Source organism: Anoplopoma fimbria, chromosome 18 (assembly GCF_027596085.1).
Source record: "Anoplopoma fimbria isolate UVic2021 breed Golden Eagle Sablefish chromosome 18, Afim_UVic_2022, whole genome shotgun sequence".
Classification (NCBI taxonomy): domain Eukaryota; kingdom Metazoa; phylum Chordata; class Actinopteri; order Perciformes; family Anoplopomatidae; genus Anoplopoma; species Anoplopoma fimbria.
The window spans coordinates 6,409,516-6,425,862 of NC_072466.1; the positions used below are offsets into that span (position 1 = coordinate 6,409,516).

At 38.8% G+C, this 16,347-nt stretch overlaps 1 protein-coding gene across 1 annotated transcript; it reads right to left on the reverse strand.

Annotated features, from left to right (window-relative positions):
- Positions 1-531: 531 nt before the first annotated feature.
- On the reverse strand, positions 532-15,909 carry stum (stum, mechanosensory transduction mediator homolog). The gene is made up of 4 exons (XM_054619018.1): positions 15,699-15,909; positions 4,800-4,982; positions 2,201-2,209; positions 532-566 (listed from the first exon to the last, which is right to left on the reverse strand). Exons 1-4 carry the CDS (start codon positions 15,907-15,909, stop codon positions 532-534), a joined length of 438 nt encoding a protein of 145 aa, XP_054474993.1.
- Between the last annotated feature and the right edge of the window lie 438 nt (positions 15,910-16,347).

The following is a 16,347-nucleotide window of genomic DNA, read 5'->3' on the forward strand; positions in this document are numbered from 1 at the left end:
CTCAAATCAATATCTTAATTTTCAGTCCTTCCTTATTTATCTCCTCCAACCTGTCATTAAGGAAACATGTAGTCCGTTCCACAAGTTGTTTCTCTTTTACAGATTTATGGTTTTTAAATGGATAAAATAAAAAAATATTAAAAACACTGTTAAAATCACCCAACAAAATCCAAACACATTGTTTTCCTTGTGACTGTACAGTTTTTAGTCTCATTTTTTTTATCGTCCTGTTCCTTTAAACTTAAATGTAAATATGGTCTCAACCAATCAGGAGCTTTCAATCAGAAGCAGTCAGCTGATTCTTTCCTTCTCTCTCTCTCTCTCTCTCTCTCTCTCTCTCTCTCTCTCTCTCTCTCTCTCTCTCTCCATGTGGATAATTTATTCTAATGTCTCCGCTTCTCTCTGTGGTCCAGCGTTTGAAAGACAGCTACTGGTCATCCCAAAGATAAAGGTAGCTCCATCAGGCATCAGGGAGGTTAAAGAGGTCAAACTGTCCATGTGATCCATCGGCAAACATGAGAGCAACCTCTCTCAGACATCCTGAGGAAGACTCTGGTCTCTATAGCCTGAGGAAGAAAGTAGAGAGAAAAGACTTTTGAATGCTTCTAGAAATAATTGTCAGATCTATAATCTGGCTTTTATAGCCCCAGTTAAGAGGGTTTTAAAGCGCGGCATGTGATTACTAAGTATTTATTTTGAACCTTTGGACAATAATTGCCTTTCTCCATGTCGTTTAATTGAGAGAAATGAAAGCAACAACCAAAAAGTAGCTGAGCCGGACCATCTGCGCCAATGCTTTATCAAGTAGCCGATTGGCTTGCAAGCCATTACCACAGCTTCCCCCAAAGTGGGAAACAATACCAGTCTGTCTCGTATTATGGTCTTTAATGGATTTGAAACTTTAAATCCCATCTGTGTCAAATCAGAAACTTCTCTTATCAATGAGCCAACATTTCTAAAAACAGAAGTGTAACTCAGTTTTTCTTCACTCATTGTGGTCTAGTGAGGACCAACAGGCTGTGACAGGTGTTGTTGGACCTTTAACTTAAACACTAAGAGGATTCCCTTCTTTTAATCTTTGCATCATGTATTTAAAGCTACCCTGTGGAGTTTTTGACTACTAGTTGCACTATGGAGTCCCGTTTTTTTTAGCATCATATAATGCATGGCGCTGGGATTTCAATTTTTGCTGGGCCCTTTTAATAACAGAAGTTAATAGTTTCCAACGGGTAGTCTTCTTAAAACAAATAATGACTATCATGCTGTCGAAGGCGACTGGATGATTAAGACACTTTAAAAAACATTTTCAATGCAGAGAAAATGTCATATCTTCCTGCGATCATTTGTAGGCCATTCATATTTATTTTTGTATTTTTTTGCTGTGGATTGTGCATCACGATGAATCCATTTACTTAGCAAACAGACATTTTAAATCTATTTAAGTAAATAACACCTTGTTCGTTTGTGTGTTTTTGTGGCAGCCATCTTTGTGGAGTTTCTATTGTTGATACATGTCAACGTTGTGGATGTTTTCTTCTACTGTTTCAGGGAGCGTGGAGTCCATAGCTTGTTTTATTTATTGTCAATCATTTTTATTTAATTATCTGAGTTTTGTCTCTTATGGTTAATTCCTAATGAGGCTGCACTGAGGGAGGCAGTTGTATATTTATCATTTATTGCTCCTCTGTTGGTTTGGACAAACCCCTTATTTTACTTCAGTACATTTTACACAAGTACTTTTACTTTTATATAAACAAAATGTCTTTTAAAGTAGCTGTATTTTTACTTGAGTACGATACTCTTGTACCCTTTCCACCTCTGCTTTTTAGCCATGCATGCGCCTTAATCAGTAGATGGAATTTGCTCAGTTGTCCTGGAGCTTTCAACCCCTTACATGGTCTTCATCACCAAGCTCTAATGCTTTTCAGGGACCTTTAGTTTGGATTATTTGTTATTTTTTTAGAGTTAATTTCCAAGGTCAAGAATGAACTTAAATGCTTGAGTTACTGAGTTCTGAATTCATGTTTATATAAGTTTTCCAAACCTGGGAAATGTGGTTATTTGTTTTGGCTTATTCAGAATCAATGTTAAATTTAGCACTAGCTGAGTATTCATTATTTCTTTGCTTCTACACATCACTCCACAGTTTTATCAACTCTCCATGGGACTGTTAGTGAGGAAAAATAAAAGAAACACCTACCATCAGAAACTTCAGTTCATGAAGCGAGGGAGAGAAAGAGAGACAGTTAGTGATGAAAACTATGAGCTTCATTGTTCAATACTTTTATTATCATACAGACCCTGAATGTATCAAAGTAAGACAAAAAAATAAGTAAATTCCCACAGAGCATTCTGGTAACTTTCAAGGGAAAGGAATAAATGTCTTTCATCATGAGCTGACCTCACTTTAAGTCAGATGCATTACATGATCAAATTAATACACATACAGTAACATAACTCTGGTTTGTTGGATCGATGAGCAGAAACATGGAGACAAGGACGTAAAAAAAAAAAATGTAGAAGAGGTGGAGAGGGAGACTGGAAAAGGGGGGCAAAGAGTGGGAGGACTAACATGAAAGAGAGGGAGCAAGATCAAATGGGAACAATCATTAAATAGGGAAATAGAGAGGTCTTCCTCCCACTGATCGCCTGAAGGAAGGTGATCAGCGGGAGGAAGATAATACCATGATCATTAGACAGAAAGGAGGAAGAGGAGAGACGGAGCGAGGTAGAAAATAGTACATAAGAGGGGATGTTTGGAAAGAAAGGGGTCCACTGATCAAATGCATCATAGGATCATCAGAGACAGAAGGAGAAATAAATAAATATGCCAATTCATAGAAGAAGAAGAAGCTCCAAAGACGTGTATTGTGGTGATGAATGGTTGAATAATAATTGATCTTATTGAAGCAAACAGCATGCATGATTGCAACTTGTTGCTAACATGAAAATGTTTTTTTATATTCAATATAAATATTCAATACGCCATGAGCGCAAACAGCAGTATAGATTTTAAGCAGCAACAATTGAGTGTGCCCTAAGGCCTGGAAAACAGTGGGGAGCAGTGAACAAAAACTCACCAGGGGGGCCGCTCACTCCCACACACACACACACACACACACACATATACACACAGACACAATTACTGTACCTCACACACACAAACACACAGATTCTTGCAGGCATGTGCATACCAACCAGCACTGGGTTGCACAAGCAGGCAGCAATTAACTTACAAATGCAAACTTGTGCACACAAAGGAGAGAGCGCTGTGGTAATTCAAAGGCTGCCTCGGTGCAGAGACTTGTGACACTATACGTGTGTGTGTGTGTGTGTGTGTGTGTGTGTGTGTGTGTGTGTGTGTGTGTGTGTGTGTGTGTGTGTGTGTGTGTGTGTGTGTGTGTGTGTGTGTGCGTGTGCGTGTGTTTGTGTGTGTACACGCACTTGTTCGTGCCTCCATGCCTTTGGGGAGAACACACTACTTTCTGACAGAGAAGGAGGTACAATAACTCAACCTCCCATCTCTGTTCTCTGTTCTCAACCTCTATCTTTCTTTTTTCTGATGTTTATGGAAGAAAAATATTTAAGTGGCATTGCACAGAGCTGCTACGATTTGCTGGCATTATTCCATATATCTTTTCTTATTTTGTGGCAACACCCGGGTGCAACACTATTCAGTACATGCCCTCCTGTCCCTGTCCCAGCCGTTTGTTCCTACTGATCACAAATCATTTTTAAAGGTTAAAAGTTCCCCTAAATAGCTGGGCACTGTAATTTCCAGCCAATGTGAATATTTACGGCGGCATGACGGTGTATGTGAGTAAAAGAAAAGTGCATAGTTTTTGTTCAAAAAAAGAGCTCTGTGACACCAGGGGTTCCGTTATATCAGACTTGCAGATAAAACCTGTAGAGCTTTGTTTATACATGTGCTTGGCACAGTAGCGTGAGCCTCCGCAGACGGCGCACAAGCCATCGGGAAAAAACACCAAAGGGCGTACAAACAAAATTAACTGTGAAGAATTAAAAAAGCTGAGTGTAACTGGCAAAGAGCCAAAAACCAGCCTCCACAATACCGAGGAGGGACTGAGGGACTTTATACAAGCCCTGTAAATAAACAAGTATAACATGCATTATAAAGAAACAAAGGTTGAATATCCTGTAAACTATTTGATATTCAAATTTTAAGCATTTCTTAAGCATCTTAAAAAAGAATCGGCCGAAAATTAAAGGTGCACAACCAAGCGCTGTGACCAAATGCGCACGACTTGAAGGCCATGATTACGTCATTTTTTGGCGCGAACACCTCGTGCCTGCATCACTACAGCTAATATGAACTAAGATTAGAAAGATTAGTTCATTGCTAATCACTTTGTTGAAAACTGGAAAAGTATAGAATATCATTTAAATGTTTTACGACAAATACCTTTGAAAGTAAACTTTACATATTTATATATCGTGAGGAAAAATCAGGAATAGGTCATAGAATGTGATAACCGTTTAATTGGACAATTTCCCACCACTCTACAGGCTGTGGTAACCATAAGCATTACCTTTTGTGTGACACCAATATTAACCCCGACAATGAAAAACTATGGACTGAGATTTAGAAGTATTGTAATATGATTTTGAAGTTTAAATTTATGAAGTTATTAAAGTTGTTTGAATAAACTCCACCTACTGCACATCATGTGCGAAGCAGACAAACAAAAGCAAAGTAGATGAGACTAAAAGAAAAGAAAAAGATATGTGAAGGAAAGTCTGTCAGACAGAAAGATAAACACAGGTAGACAGGCACTCACTTGCGAGGATGACCATGTCCATTCCCCAGAAGATGCTCATGATCCATCCCACCATGATGACAGCCGTCAGTATCTGGATGAGGGCTGCCGCCACGTTGAGCCAGAACACACAGCAAACACCTCGCTCCGAGATCAGCTCGTTGCGAGCTCCACACAGCACCGCGAACGCCGAGATGAAGGTACCTGTGGGACAAAACAACAGCAAAAAACGGCCTGTTACCAACAATGCATTTGGCTCGGTGACGGGTTTAGCCCGACATGATGCAAAGACTTGGAAAGAGTCTTTCCACTCTGGTTAATTTCCCTTTGAAGGATTACCAGGGAGCAGTTTTCCATTGAAATAAACCAGAGGCTTGTACTTGCACACCTCTACTGAAAACACGACACAAGTAAATTCCAGTGTAATTTCAGCTAAATGCTAACTTCAGAATTTGTGCTAACATGCTTATGTTTAGCAGGCTATGTTTGCCACATTCACCATCTTAGATAGGCGTGTTAGCATTTGTTAATAAGCACAAAACCCAATGACTGATGAGTTTTGCAGGTCATAAACCAAAGTATTGGGTGACCAAAGGTTTGTCATCTTGACTCCATGGATATCCGAGCAATCCATTTGATAGATGTCAAGATGTTTCTTTAAAAGTCAAACAAATCAGCCTCATGGAAAGTCTGGGGTCCCAATAGGAGACATCCATTAGCAAAAATAAAACATTAGAGAGACTAAAACTCTCCTCTGCATAGAGGAAATAACAGGTTCAGATTGTTGGTTGGAGCTGTTTGAACACAGCGATATTTCACACCAGCCACTCAGCGTCCCCGAGTAAATGTCAAGTGGTTTGTGAGTATCTGGCCGAGACAGCAGTGGATCTATGCCTGGGGAATAAAAGAGCACAGAAAAACACGACCACATCCTCGCTCACATCCACAGGGCTGAAAACAGAATTATCTCCGTGGACTATCCTTGTCTGCCTGAATGAAATCAAATATCACTCCTTATCTTGTTATCTGGAGACCTAGACCTGAACAGGCACCACTCATTGTACAGGACTGTGTGTGTGTGTGTGTGTGTGTGTGTGTGTGTGTGTGTGTGTGTGTGTGTGTGTGTGTGTGTGTGTGTGTGTGTGTGTGTGTGTGTGTGTGTGTGTGTGTGTGTGTGTGTGTGAGTGTGTGTGTGTGCACACAAATCTGATTATTACATTACAGGATGTTTCCATGACAACCTTCCCTCAGGAATAGAATATAAGACTTTTACTATTTGTATAATGACTCTACCTCATGTTTTCAATGACATGTTCAGATTTGCCTACTAAGCTTTCATTGTATAAACCTGCAGTGTTTTTATTTATTATTATTTCACAGTGACTGTTGTTACAGCCTACCTAACATCCATACATTCATTTTGTGAATGGGACTTGACCAGAAGGCAACATCTGAAAATTGAAGGCACTACTGAAGTGACTTAAACTCTCTCCTCTGGTTGTTGAAAAGAAGTCTGATTGCATAGAAGTCTATGAGAAAATGACTTCTCACTTGTCTTATTACCTCAGTAAACATTGTAAAAATGAGTTTATGGTCTCAATTGCTAGTTTCAAGTCTTCTTCAATACATCATGATGTCATCATTTAGTAAATTATGATTCCATTTAGAGTATAATAGCCCATAAAACAGGGTATGCTTGTGATTTACAGGTCGCTACCACAGCTTTCTTCAGTCTGGGAGTTGTCTGTGTTTTAGTCTTACAACTTTAACCCTTTCACAGTGTGTGTTATGGTTTATTAAAGTTTATTGTATCTGTTTTTGGTCGCCTACGAATGTGTTATTCAGCATACGGTTGAACTTAGCTCCAACTCTCGTTTCACTTCTGGTTCCAAAAAATAAGATAGCGCGGACCAAAATGCCAAACTCAAGGCTTCAAAGCAGCAGTCCACAAACCAATAGATGACGTCACAATGACTACATCTGCTTCTTATATCTATGAACATGACATGATCGTCGTTTTCTCCGTCAGTGTCCAGTTTATCAGTGATTGCAGGAAAACATAAAAAACCTCCTAAAATATGGTATGAAAATATGATAGATCTCCCCTACACCTCCAGTGGAATATTTTAGATTTCATCTCATTTATCATCCAAACAACCAAAACATTTAAGAGCTGCAGCAGTTTTATTCCCCTCATATCCCAACAGCGTTGATGGGATTCTTCATTGCTGCTGTTATTGTTCATAAAAGTGTCACTAAACTGTCTGGTTAAGAATAGTTGTAGTTGTTGTTAATCTTTTGGTTCCACTCTGTAATATTATAGCCATTACTTAATACATTAGTATTCATATATAGTGTTTTTTAACTTAATTCATTCACAGAATCAGCTGATGTTCAGACTTTCTCTCTGCAGCCTTTTTGGACTCTTTTGCAAATACCAAACCGAACTCTGTGAATAGTGAATGCGACACAGGAAATGCCTAGTGGGCGTAGTGTGCATCATGGCCTTGGCCCTTCTCTTTCTGCGAGCTCCATTGCTTGTCACATTTGAGGAATTCAAAGGCGAACAGGTTGGGGGGGAGGAAGGGAGGGAGGAGCAAGGACGACCGGACTGCCAGCTGCTTCTCGTTTCTCGGGAGCGATTAAATGCCAAAGTTGACTCATGAGGAAGTTTCTTATCACTTTTTTCTCTGAGTCTGTTTCTCTGTTTGCATCTCTATCTAAGTCTGATTAGCTAAGTAATCAAAATAAACTGAGGGATCTGTCATGAATCTTTCTATAGAAACACAGACATACCAATTCGTTCCGTAATCTCTGACAAATCTAAATGTACCCCATAATATTTACTTTCTCATGCCCCTTCACTGCCTTATTTGGAATGGTCAAACTCTGGTACAAGCACAGTCCCAGAATAGTGAGCAGCTCATTAAAAGAAAAAAAACTATGTTTAAAAAAAATTATTTATTTATTTATGCGGAAAAATGAGAGATGAAGATATTTACTTTTCCTTTCAAGCATTTAACCAATGCTCATTTCAAATGCATCTCACGGAAAGAGCAACAGTGGGCTAAATATGAGAGCCGATATGGTCTGATCAGACGGAAACATTTTAAAGGTTGCAGAGGCCACGCCCACCAGCAGATGCTCTGGCTCCTGGCGAAGCTGCCCACCTCCACACACAAGCCTTGATTGACAGCAAGCTGGTGGCTGAGTGGTTACACATCACTTCCATCTTTGACAGGATTAATACATAATACAGATATATTGTTTTTAAATAGCAGTCGTGTGTGTTCCGTTCACGGAACAGTAGGTTTCCATCATTAGTGTTAGAAGAAATGGACATTTTCTGTACCTGCCACAATGATCAACATGTTCGTCCATTAGGGCTAACAATTAATTTCATTATTATATATAAAATGTCAGAAAGTGGTAAAAAGCAATTCCCTAGAGCCCAAAGTGACATTTTCTAATTGCTTGTTTTGTTTGACAGTCCGTTCCAACCCAACGGGCTCATGAGTGTCTTTGGGTTTGAGAGGCTAGATGGTTAATTGACAGTTCATTATAAGCTGGAGATCCAGTGAAATATTACAATACAGTGGTACTCTAAAACAGGTTACAGTTATTATTGGATGCCTTATAATGTTAGCAATATTTTCCTGTTACCCAGTTTAACGTTAGGCTATATCTATTTTTAAGAGTGCAAAATACAGTTATTTACAAAAGGAAGTTTTTTTCAAATTGAATCACAATAACCTGTTTAAATTGATCACATACCAAACAACTAATCAATGCTAATAGTGTATACTTATAGATAAAGGGGTGATGATACAGTACATGACTTGTGAACATCTCTGTTAGGTATTCAAGAAAATTAACCAAACGTAACATCTGAGACATTTGAATCAATAAAAGTGTTTTTCCCCCCTTCATTCACCAATTGGTGCATAAACAGGTAAACAATTTGGACGAACTAACAAACACAAAGGCAACAGCGGTAATTGGTTTAATTTTTTTGTTTAAAAAAATGCCTTAAACCTGCAATAACCCATTATTTTTCCGTTGACATATTCTCACCTTTAAGTGCTAAACATGTTAGCAAACAGTTGCCTTTTTTACATATCAAGCAGATCTGATGCATCATTAGCTTTCATTTGGAGTTGTATTTCTGGCCATCTAATGATTGATCTACTTTTTAGCTCTGCTTTGGTCTCTACCGCTTCCTGAGTGGAAATATATACGTATGGCTTTCTTGCTGCTAAATGCTGCACTATGTTCGCCAGGTAGTCGCTATCTCTGTGTGGCCAGATGCAGAATGTTAAGGAATACAAAGATTGAGTTAATGCAGAGCCACGGTGCTTTAAACTCACGTACAGGATACAAACTGCACAGATGCAATTCACAAGAACAATGCATTGCTTTATACTGTCTCCTACTAGTGACTTTTTGTTTTAAACTAGTGAATTTGATCCATTGTTTATATAAAAATGTTTTAATTCACTGTCTAATTTAAAAATCAACTACATTTTTAAGGTCTAATCCCTGACACTTGTCTGATCAGGGGCACTTTTGCAGAGCTTGTCTCCCTTTGTTCCAGTTATTGCAGCCAAGCATAATTTCTTTGCTTTCTCATTATCCCATCTCTTTTTTTTTTTTTTTTACAAGCAGAAGTTAATGAAACAAAATTGAATTCGTGGATTCAAACACGGCAGCTGTCATTTGAAGGAAATGTTCTGTTAATGAAAGATTAATTCTACACCGCAGGCAAAAATCAAAGCAGTGAAAAAAAAAAAAGATATCTCTCTGTTCCACACTTTGTTGCTGCTGACCTGATACAACGCCTTTCAAACTACACCATAATTGATGTGAACAAAGCAAGGGAATAGCGTACAGTTGAAGGGAAAAAAAGAATATACTGTATGTGTGCTCCACAATCCTCTGCACTAATAAAGGTTCATTACATCTTTTATCTCCTCGGGTTGAGAAATCTACTCTTAATTAGATCCCCTGCATGTTGCATGTGGGAGATGTGTGTGTGTGTGTGTGTGTGTGTGTGTGTGTGTGTGTGTGTGTGTGTGTGTGTGTGTGTGTGTGTGTGTGTGTGTGTGTGTGTGTGTGTGTGTGCGTGTGTGTGCGTGTGCATGGATATTACCCAGACTAATGACTATAATTACACAGAGAACACTACAAAGCACCCACTGGTAGTGTGGGAGGTAAATGATAGAATGTAAAAAGACGTAAAGATAGAAAGAGACATATAGGGAGAGATAAAAAAAAAAACAGAGGGAGAAGGGAAAGAAAGTGAGAAATTAAAGGATAAAGACAGTTGGACTGTAAGGCAGTGTAGAGCAATTTAATTGAATTTAGATTTTTTTTTATTGGACCAGAATGATCACATTCTGATTGTATTTTCATCATTTCAAGGTTTTTTTTGGGCAACCAGAAAAATTAATTCAACATATTATTATAGCTTTTCCTTTTGGGTCATTGGTCGTCATGTGCAATAACAAAATGGCCTCACTTCCACTGCTCCTGGTGCTTGCTCTACAACCACACATCTTTTGCATTGAACAGGAGTTACCAGGAAGTTATTTATGCAATATACACAGATGCTAGTCTCACCTCCAGCCCCTGTGCTAAGATAACATATTCATGATGAATCACTCTACTGAACACACAGAAACTAAATTTACATCAGTTCCACCCGACCCCCTGAAAATGTCATTGAAACAGAGTGTCACATGGATTAGTAACTCCTAACACAATGACTTCATTTCAAATAGTAATAACCCTACACAAAGCGCTGCTGCTGCAAAAAAAGCACAGTCTTCAGCTAAGGTGACAGCGGAGAACCAGACGCCTGCTTTAATGAAATGAGATGGTTAAATAGTTTTCTAAAGGGACTGTGTTGCTTGGAAACACTACCACTTTCTTCCACATGGACTGCCAAATTCGACCCAAAATGACAGTGACAGTAACTTTAAAATGTTTATATATATATTCTAAAATACACACATACATTTCCATGTTTATTTAAAATGTGTAAATCACTTTATAATTGTCTACAGGACTCTGAATATCAATATCACTAATCTACATTTATATTCTAGCTCAATACTTGATCGGTTTATAGTGGTGGAGATGTTGCGCAACATGGCAGACAGACATTAAAGCACCTTGATGAGCTGAACTGATGAGGTGTCTCCAACATCACATTCCATCAATCACATGTGCAGACTCACACACACACACACTTGACATCTGCCACCCACACACTCACACTGAGGATTAAATCAAACATATTCACTGTCAAAGCCTCACACTGTCTATTCCACTTGTGTTAAAGATCGAAACACAGCCACAGAGGTGAGCCGACAGCTCTTTAATCGGTTAACACTGCACTGACTAACAGCTTCTCTGGTGCTCAGTAGATATTTACTCAGACTTCTGTTTGTTTCAGTGGTAATCATCATGACGCTGGCAACATAACATCAGGCAGGATAAATGTAAAGTTAAAACAAGCGGACTCAAGAGAAGGAGGTTGTGAGATCGAATCCTCCGACTCACTGTAGAGCTCTGGGTCTTGAACATAGACTATTTAAATGAACTCTTTTGTGTAGAAATGCCCATTCTCTGTGTAATTTTTGAGGCTCCATCAGGAAAACATCAAACCTACTATATATTTTAGATTAATGGAGCCATTTTTTGTGAAATGAAAACATGACACAGCTGTGGCTTTGTGAAATCATGTACTCAAGACACACCAGAAATTGTTGTTTGCATCCTCTCTGTCTCAACAGTAACAGTAACAACATTCAACATTTGTTTCTTTATAACCACAATGTTGTTCTTCACTATAGGAATTCTTCTGATTCACTTTTGATAGCCCACTCTCATAGCCGTGTGACAAGTGTGGTGCTACTTGAAGTTGATTTATTTGTCATAAAGACGGGATACACACATGAGAAAAAGCTAGCCTGGCTCGGTCCAAGTTGGAAAATAAGCTAGAACCTATTTCCAAACAAATATTAATCTGTCTGCACTCTCTGCTAGATTCCTTGCTGCTCCCAGCTGTTGTTCACCCAAGGAATAGTTACAGTACTTAACTCCCACAACCACAACTTGACTATAGATTAAGATATGTGGTTACCAGCCGGTTCTCATTCCCAGGGCGTCAAAGACAGGCGGCTTTTCACGCCCCTCAGCGTCGGATAATGAAGCACAAGGCTCCCTTCAGCGTCCGTATGAGGTGCACCGCGCTTTCAGGTAACTACAATGTTAACAATTCTGGTCACTTCGGTGTTGTGAACTGACGTGGTTCAAAGGCCCAAAAAAAATGTTCCAGTACGTTAGAAAGTTACACAAGGAGTCTGACAAAACGTCAGCATGTGACGCGTTGGAATGAGAAAGGGCTGTGGTTAGATGGATTGGAGACTGGTGGTTGGAATTTGGGCTACAAGAGGGGCCAGGGGGTTGCTAGTTGTTTCCCCCTGCTTCCAATGTTAATGCTAACGGCATTACCTCCTCGCTCCAGCTGCACAGTTATCGTGCTAACATGAGAGTGGTACCTGTCTTCTCATCTAAATCAGCAAGAAAGTAAATGTTGATATTTTCCTTTGTCTCCCACCAACAGTCAACCTTCATTTATTTTAAATGAGTCGTTCGACATTCTACAAACCTTATTAACTTTCTTTATGTTTGATGAGGAGTAAGAAAATAAAGCTAGAGCTAGAACCCACTTACTGTAGCCAAGCTTAGTGTGAATAAAAAAAGAGGGTGTTAGTTAGTTCACACTTACATCTTTGAACTTCAGAGGTGCTATTAATCATATTTCGTCACCTTCGGACAAAGCCAGGCTACCTAGACTTGTCTGCTGCTAGATAAACAGTCTCTCCAGCGCAGCTACAAAGAAGTATGATAGTGGACACGTTCTGAAACCTTTCAAACACACTCCATGTATGCCATCTCATTAATGTTATCTTCAGAAAATGTTTTTAGTGTTTCTCAGCAAACCTGTTTTTCACTGTGATGCACAAAAAGCTTTATAAAATTTTACATCAAGGTTGAATAGAAGAAGCTTCTGTTTTCAGTCAGTTAGACCCAAACGGCATTGACACACACACACACACACACACACACACGCCGCACACAGTACGCATGCATTGCGTTCATTTCAGTCAGCGTTGTCATGGCAACTAACCGCAGCTGTTCAACGAAATGTCAAGGCATTCAGGCCAACCCACGTACACACACACACACACACACCGAGATGAGATGTCACCTTGATGCTTTTCAAAAACGTTGGGGACAATTTGTAATGCAACATGTCACGGCAACTTTGCTGCCTAAAAACAAGGGAAGACTGATCATTCGGCTTGGTTTTCTCTCACAGCTGTTTGTGAAATTTTCAAGCGGTCAGTTATTCAGCATTTACTGTAGAGAGGTTGCAGCAAATAGACTGTTGAATGTGTGTAAGAGAAGATGGAAGAGATGACAAACATGCACATAATAAGTCTCCAGAGAGCTATGACCAATATATCAGGGGCGAGGGGAGGAGGGGACACATCTGAGGTTATTTGGTGATCGCTATGGAGACATCAGTCTCATCTTAATTGATTCTCTCTCCTCTCCTCACACAATGGGAATTTTTCATTCTTATTTCTACATATTTATATTCTATCCTAGAATAAATGTATTTTCATGTATGTCATTTTAAGTGCCGCTTTTGAACTGAATCAAGGAAGTAATCCAGATTAGTGAATGACTGTGTGTATGTATGTATGTGTGTGTGTGTGTGTGTTTGTGTGTGTTTATGTAAATTTAAGTATGATCTCAATTTCTTACATAGGATTCTTTACTTTGAGTGGTTGTATATTGTATACCAATTTGTGTGATATTTAGTGACAGTGAATATAATGTACAGTATACATTGTGTGTTTGTGTTTGTGTGTCTGTGTGAGTCAGTCATGGTTCCACAGGCTTTGTGCCGTGTGTCTTAGCCACCAGATAATGTTACTATACACAGAAATTCATGCACAGACATCCAACCAAGTGGAGGGTTAAGAGGCAAGAAGGCGACCTAACAAAAGAAAATGATCTGCATCTGCCTCAAAGTACTTTATTTTTTACTTTATTAAAATACCTGAATCTTGAGTTCATTAGGGCTTTAAAAACGGGTGAATTGCACAAAGTTTAAAGTGAGTTAGACTAAGCAGAACTGAGTTATAGCCATTTAAATTAATTATGTTTTTTATTTATGAGCTCTAGTACAGGTAGAGTGGCTTCACATTTTATAGGAATTTTGGAGTTGTACAAATTTTATCAGAATTACCAATTGAACACTGTGTCCAAGATTTTTGGCAATATATTTGAAATTGGCAACCACAGCTTAGTTATAGAAATACAAAATGGTAAATTCAAAAACTAATGAATAACTTTTTTTCCCTATCAAATACAGTTATTAAGATACACTTGTAAATCTAATGCAACCAAAACAACAGCTCAGTCATGAATTCTAACTCCGAAAACATAACTGTGTTTATTGTAGAATGCGTTTACATGCATGGGTATCTTTAGTGTATTGTATATTTTGTATTGCCTTCTGTATTGTGATCAAGAACACAAAAAAATCACAAAATATAGCAGTATCTTTGCTGATGAGTGGAGCATCTTTTAACACGGTCATCAGTTTATCATGACGAGCTAATAAAGAGCTAATTTAGCTCTCTCTGAAATTGTGACCTTGAGAACCAGAGAAGATCCAATGGAAAGTATCAGTTAAACTTGGAGTCACAAGTACAATCTTAGATATCATTTCACAGCGGAGGAACTGAAACAGGCGGAGAGACATGCTAGAAAATGCAATGTAAATAATCGTATGGTTACTTTTCCTGATACAGTTTAAAAATACCTTTTAAAATGAGCTACTGAGATCCCATCTTAAAACTACAGTATCAAGATTTCTACCCATGATATATCGACACAAATGTTGACTCTATCAACAGTGACGGCGTGTCTACCAGCTGTGAAGATGCTTACGCCCACAATGTGTGTTTTTCCCTAGACACGTTTATTAAAGCACAAGGTGTGAGCGGTGTCTCTCGCCATCTTTCTCACCACTTTTCTCACATATGTATGCATGCAATAAGGAAAATGCACAGACATGCATAGGCAGGTAGAGATTTTTGAGTTATGTGTGGGGATGGTCAGGCTGTTCTTATGGTATTTTTTAACTACAAAAAGTACTGCAGAGTAAATCATATACATCCCATAAATTCAATTTCTATGTAATCCACATAATCATGAACCAGGAAATATGAAGAGCGACACATGTGGATGTTGTTTTATTTGTCAGGAAAGTTTGGTACTTAGAAAGTATTATCAACCAAACCGCAATCCTCTCTTAACCATGTAGTTTCCCCGTGAAGACGGAAGTTTATTTTGAAAAGACTGTATGCATGTGATGAGCCAAACTTGCCAAGGAGAAGGCAGGAAAAATCAGGATAACATTTATTTTGTAACGTATCCAAATGTTCAGAATCAGAATCAGCTTTATTTGCCAAGCATACAAGGAATTTGAGTTCGTTTTTTTCCGTCGCTCTCACCGTACATACATAGAAAAAGACAAATAAAAACAGAAAACAAAGACAGCAAAGTAGGATAAGGGAGGCATAAACATTTAACTTCTATATACCGGTATAGATAAAATGTTGCATGAGGATACGTTGAAATGGTGGAGCAATGGACAGACTCTAGTAGTCAGTTTAAGTTTATTTTCCAGACTAAATATTGGCACTGCCTGCAAACTTTTAATGCATCCTTTATGGTACATGACCCTCTGATTGCCCTCTACTGTCTGACTCTTACAAACACAAACATTGAGTCCAGAATGAGAGAAAAGGGAAGTGCGATTTCCCAACTTACCGAGTCCAGGTATGAAGGTGTTCAGAAACAGACAGATGACAGCCAAAGGGAAGGGCATTGTGGGTATCGCAGCCCGCAGAGGTCCCTTCTTCTCCCTGACCTCCACCACCACTCCTCCACCTGCTACGGGGGCCCCAGCGATGGCTTTGGCCCCCAGATGGTCCCCGGTTTTAACACGCCCCTGCTCTTTTACTCCTTCTTTCTGTGCCATCTTTCTGTGTTATTCTTTTCTATTTCTTGTTTGTGTTTCTACTAAAAATAGCTGGTGATAAGCAGGTAAGCTAGTTAAGGATATTTTTGTAGGTTTCTGCAGATTTTAATGATTTTTCCTCTCAGTCACTCTGGACGAAGATAATGTTAATTATTTGTATCTTTTGAGAATAAGATCAAATATTCAGCAGTGCATCTCAACAGTTGGCTCACAATTCACCATCTATTTTGAATTCACTATCTCACTATTCATTCAAATAAATAACTACAAGTAGTGTAAATCTAAGATAAATTGGTTAAAAAATGTTATGTCCATAGATTGCAATATGTTCCCAAAGTCAACAAAAAAAGAAAATTCAGGCTGTTCCAGATGTTCAAGTCCCACCAAACAGTCAGAAGTAAATCAAAGACTTTTTCCACAAAGAAAATATCTTTAGGA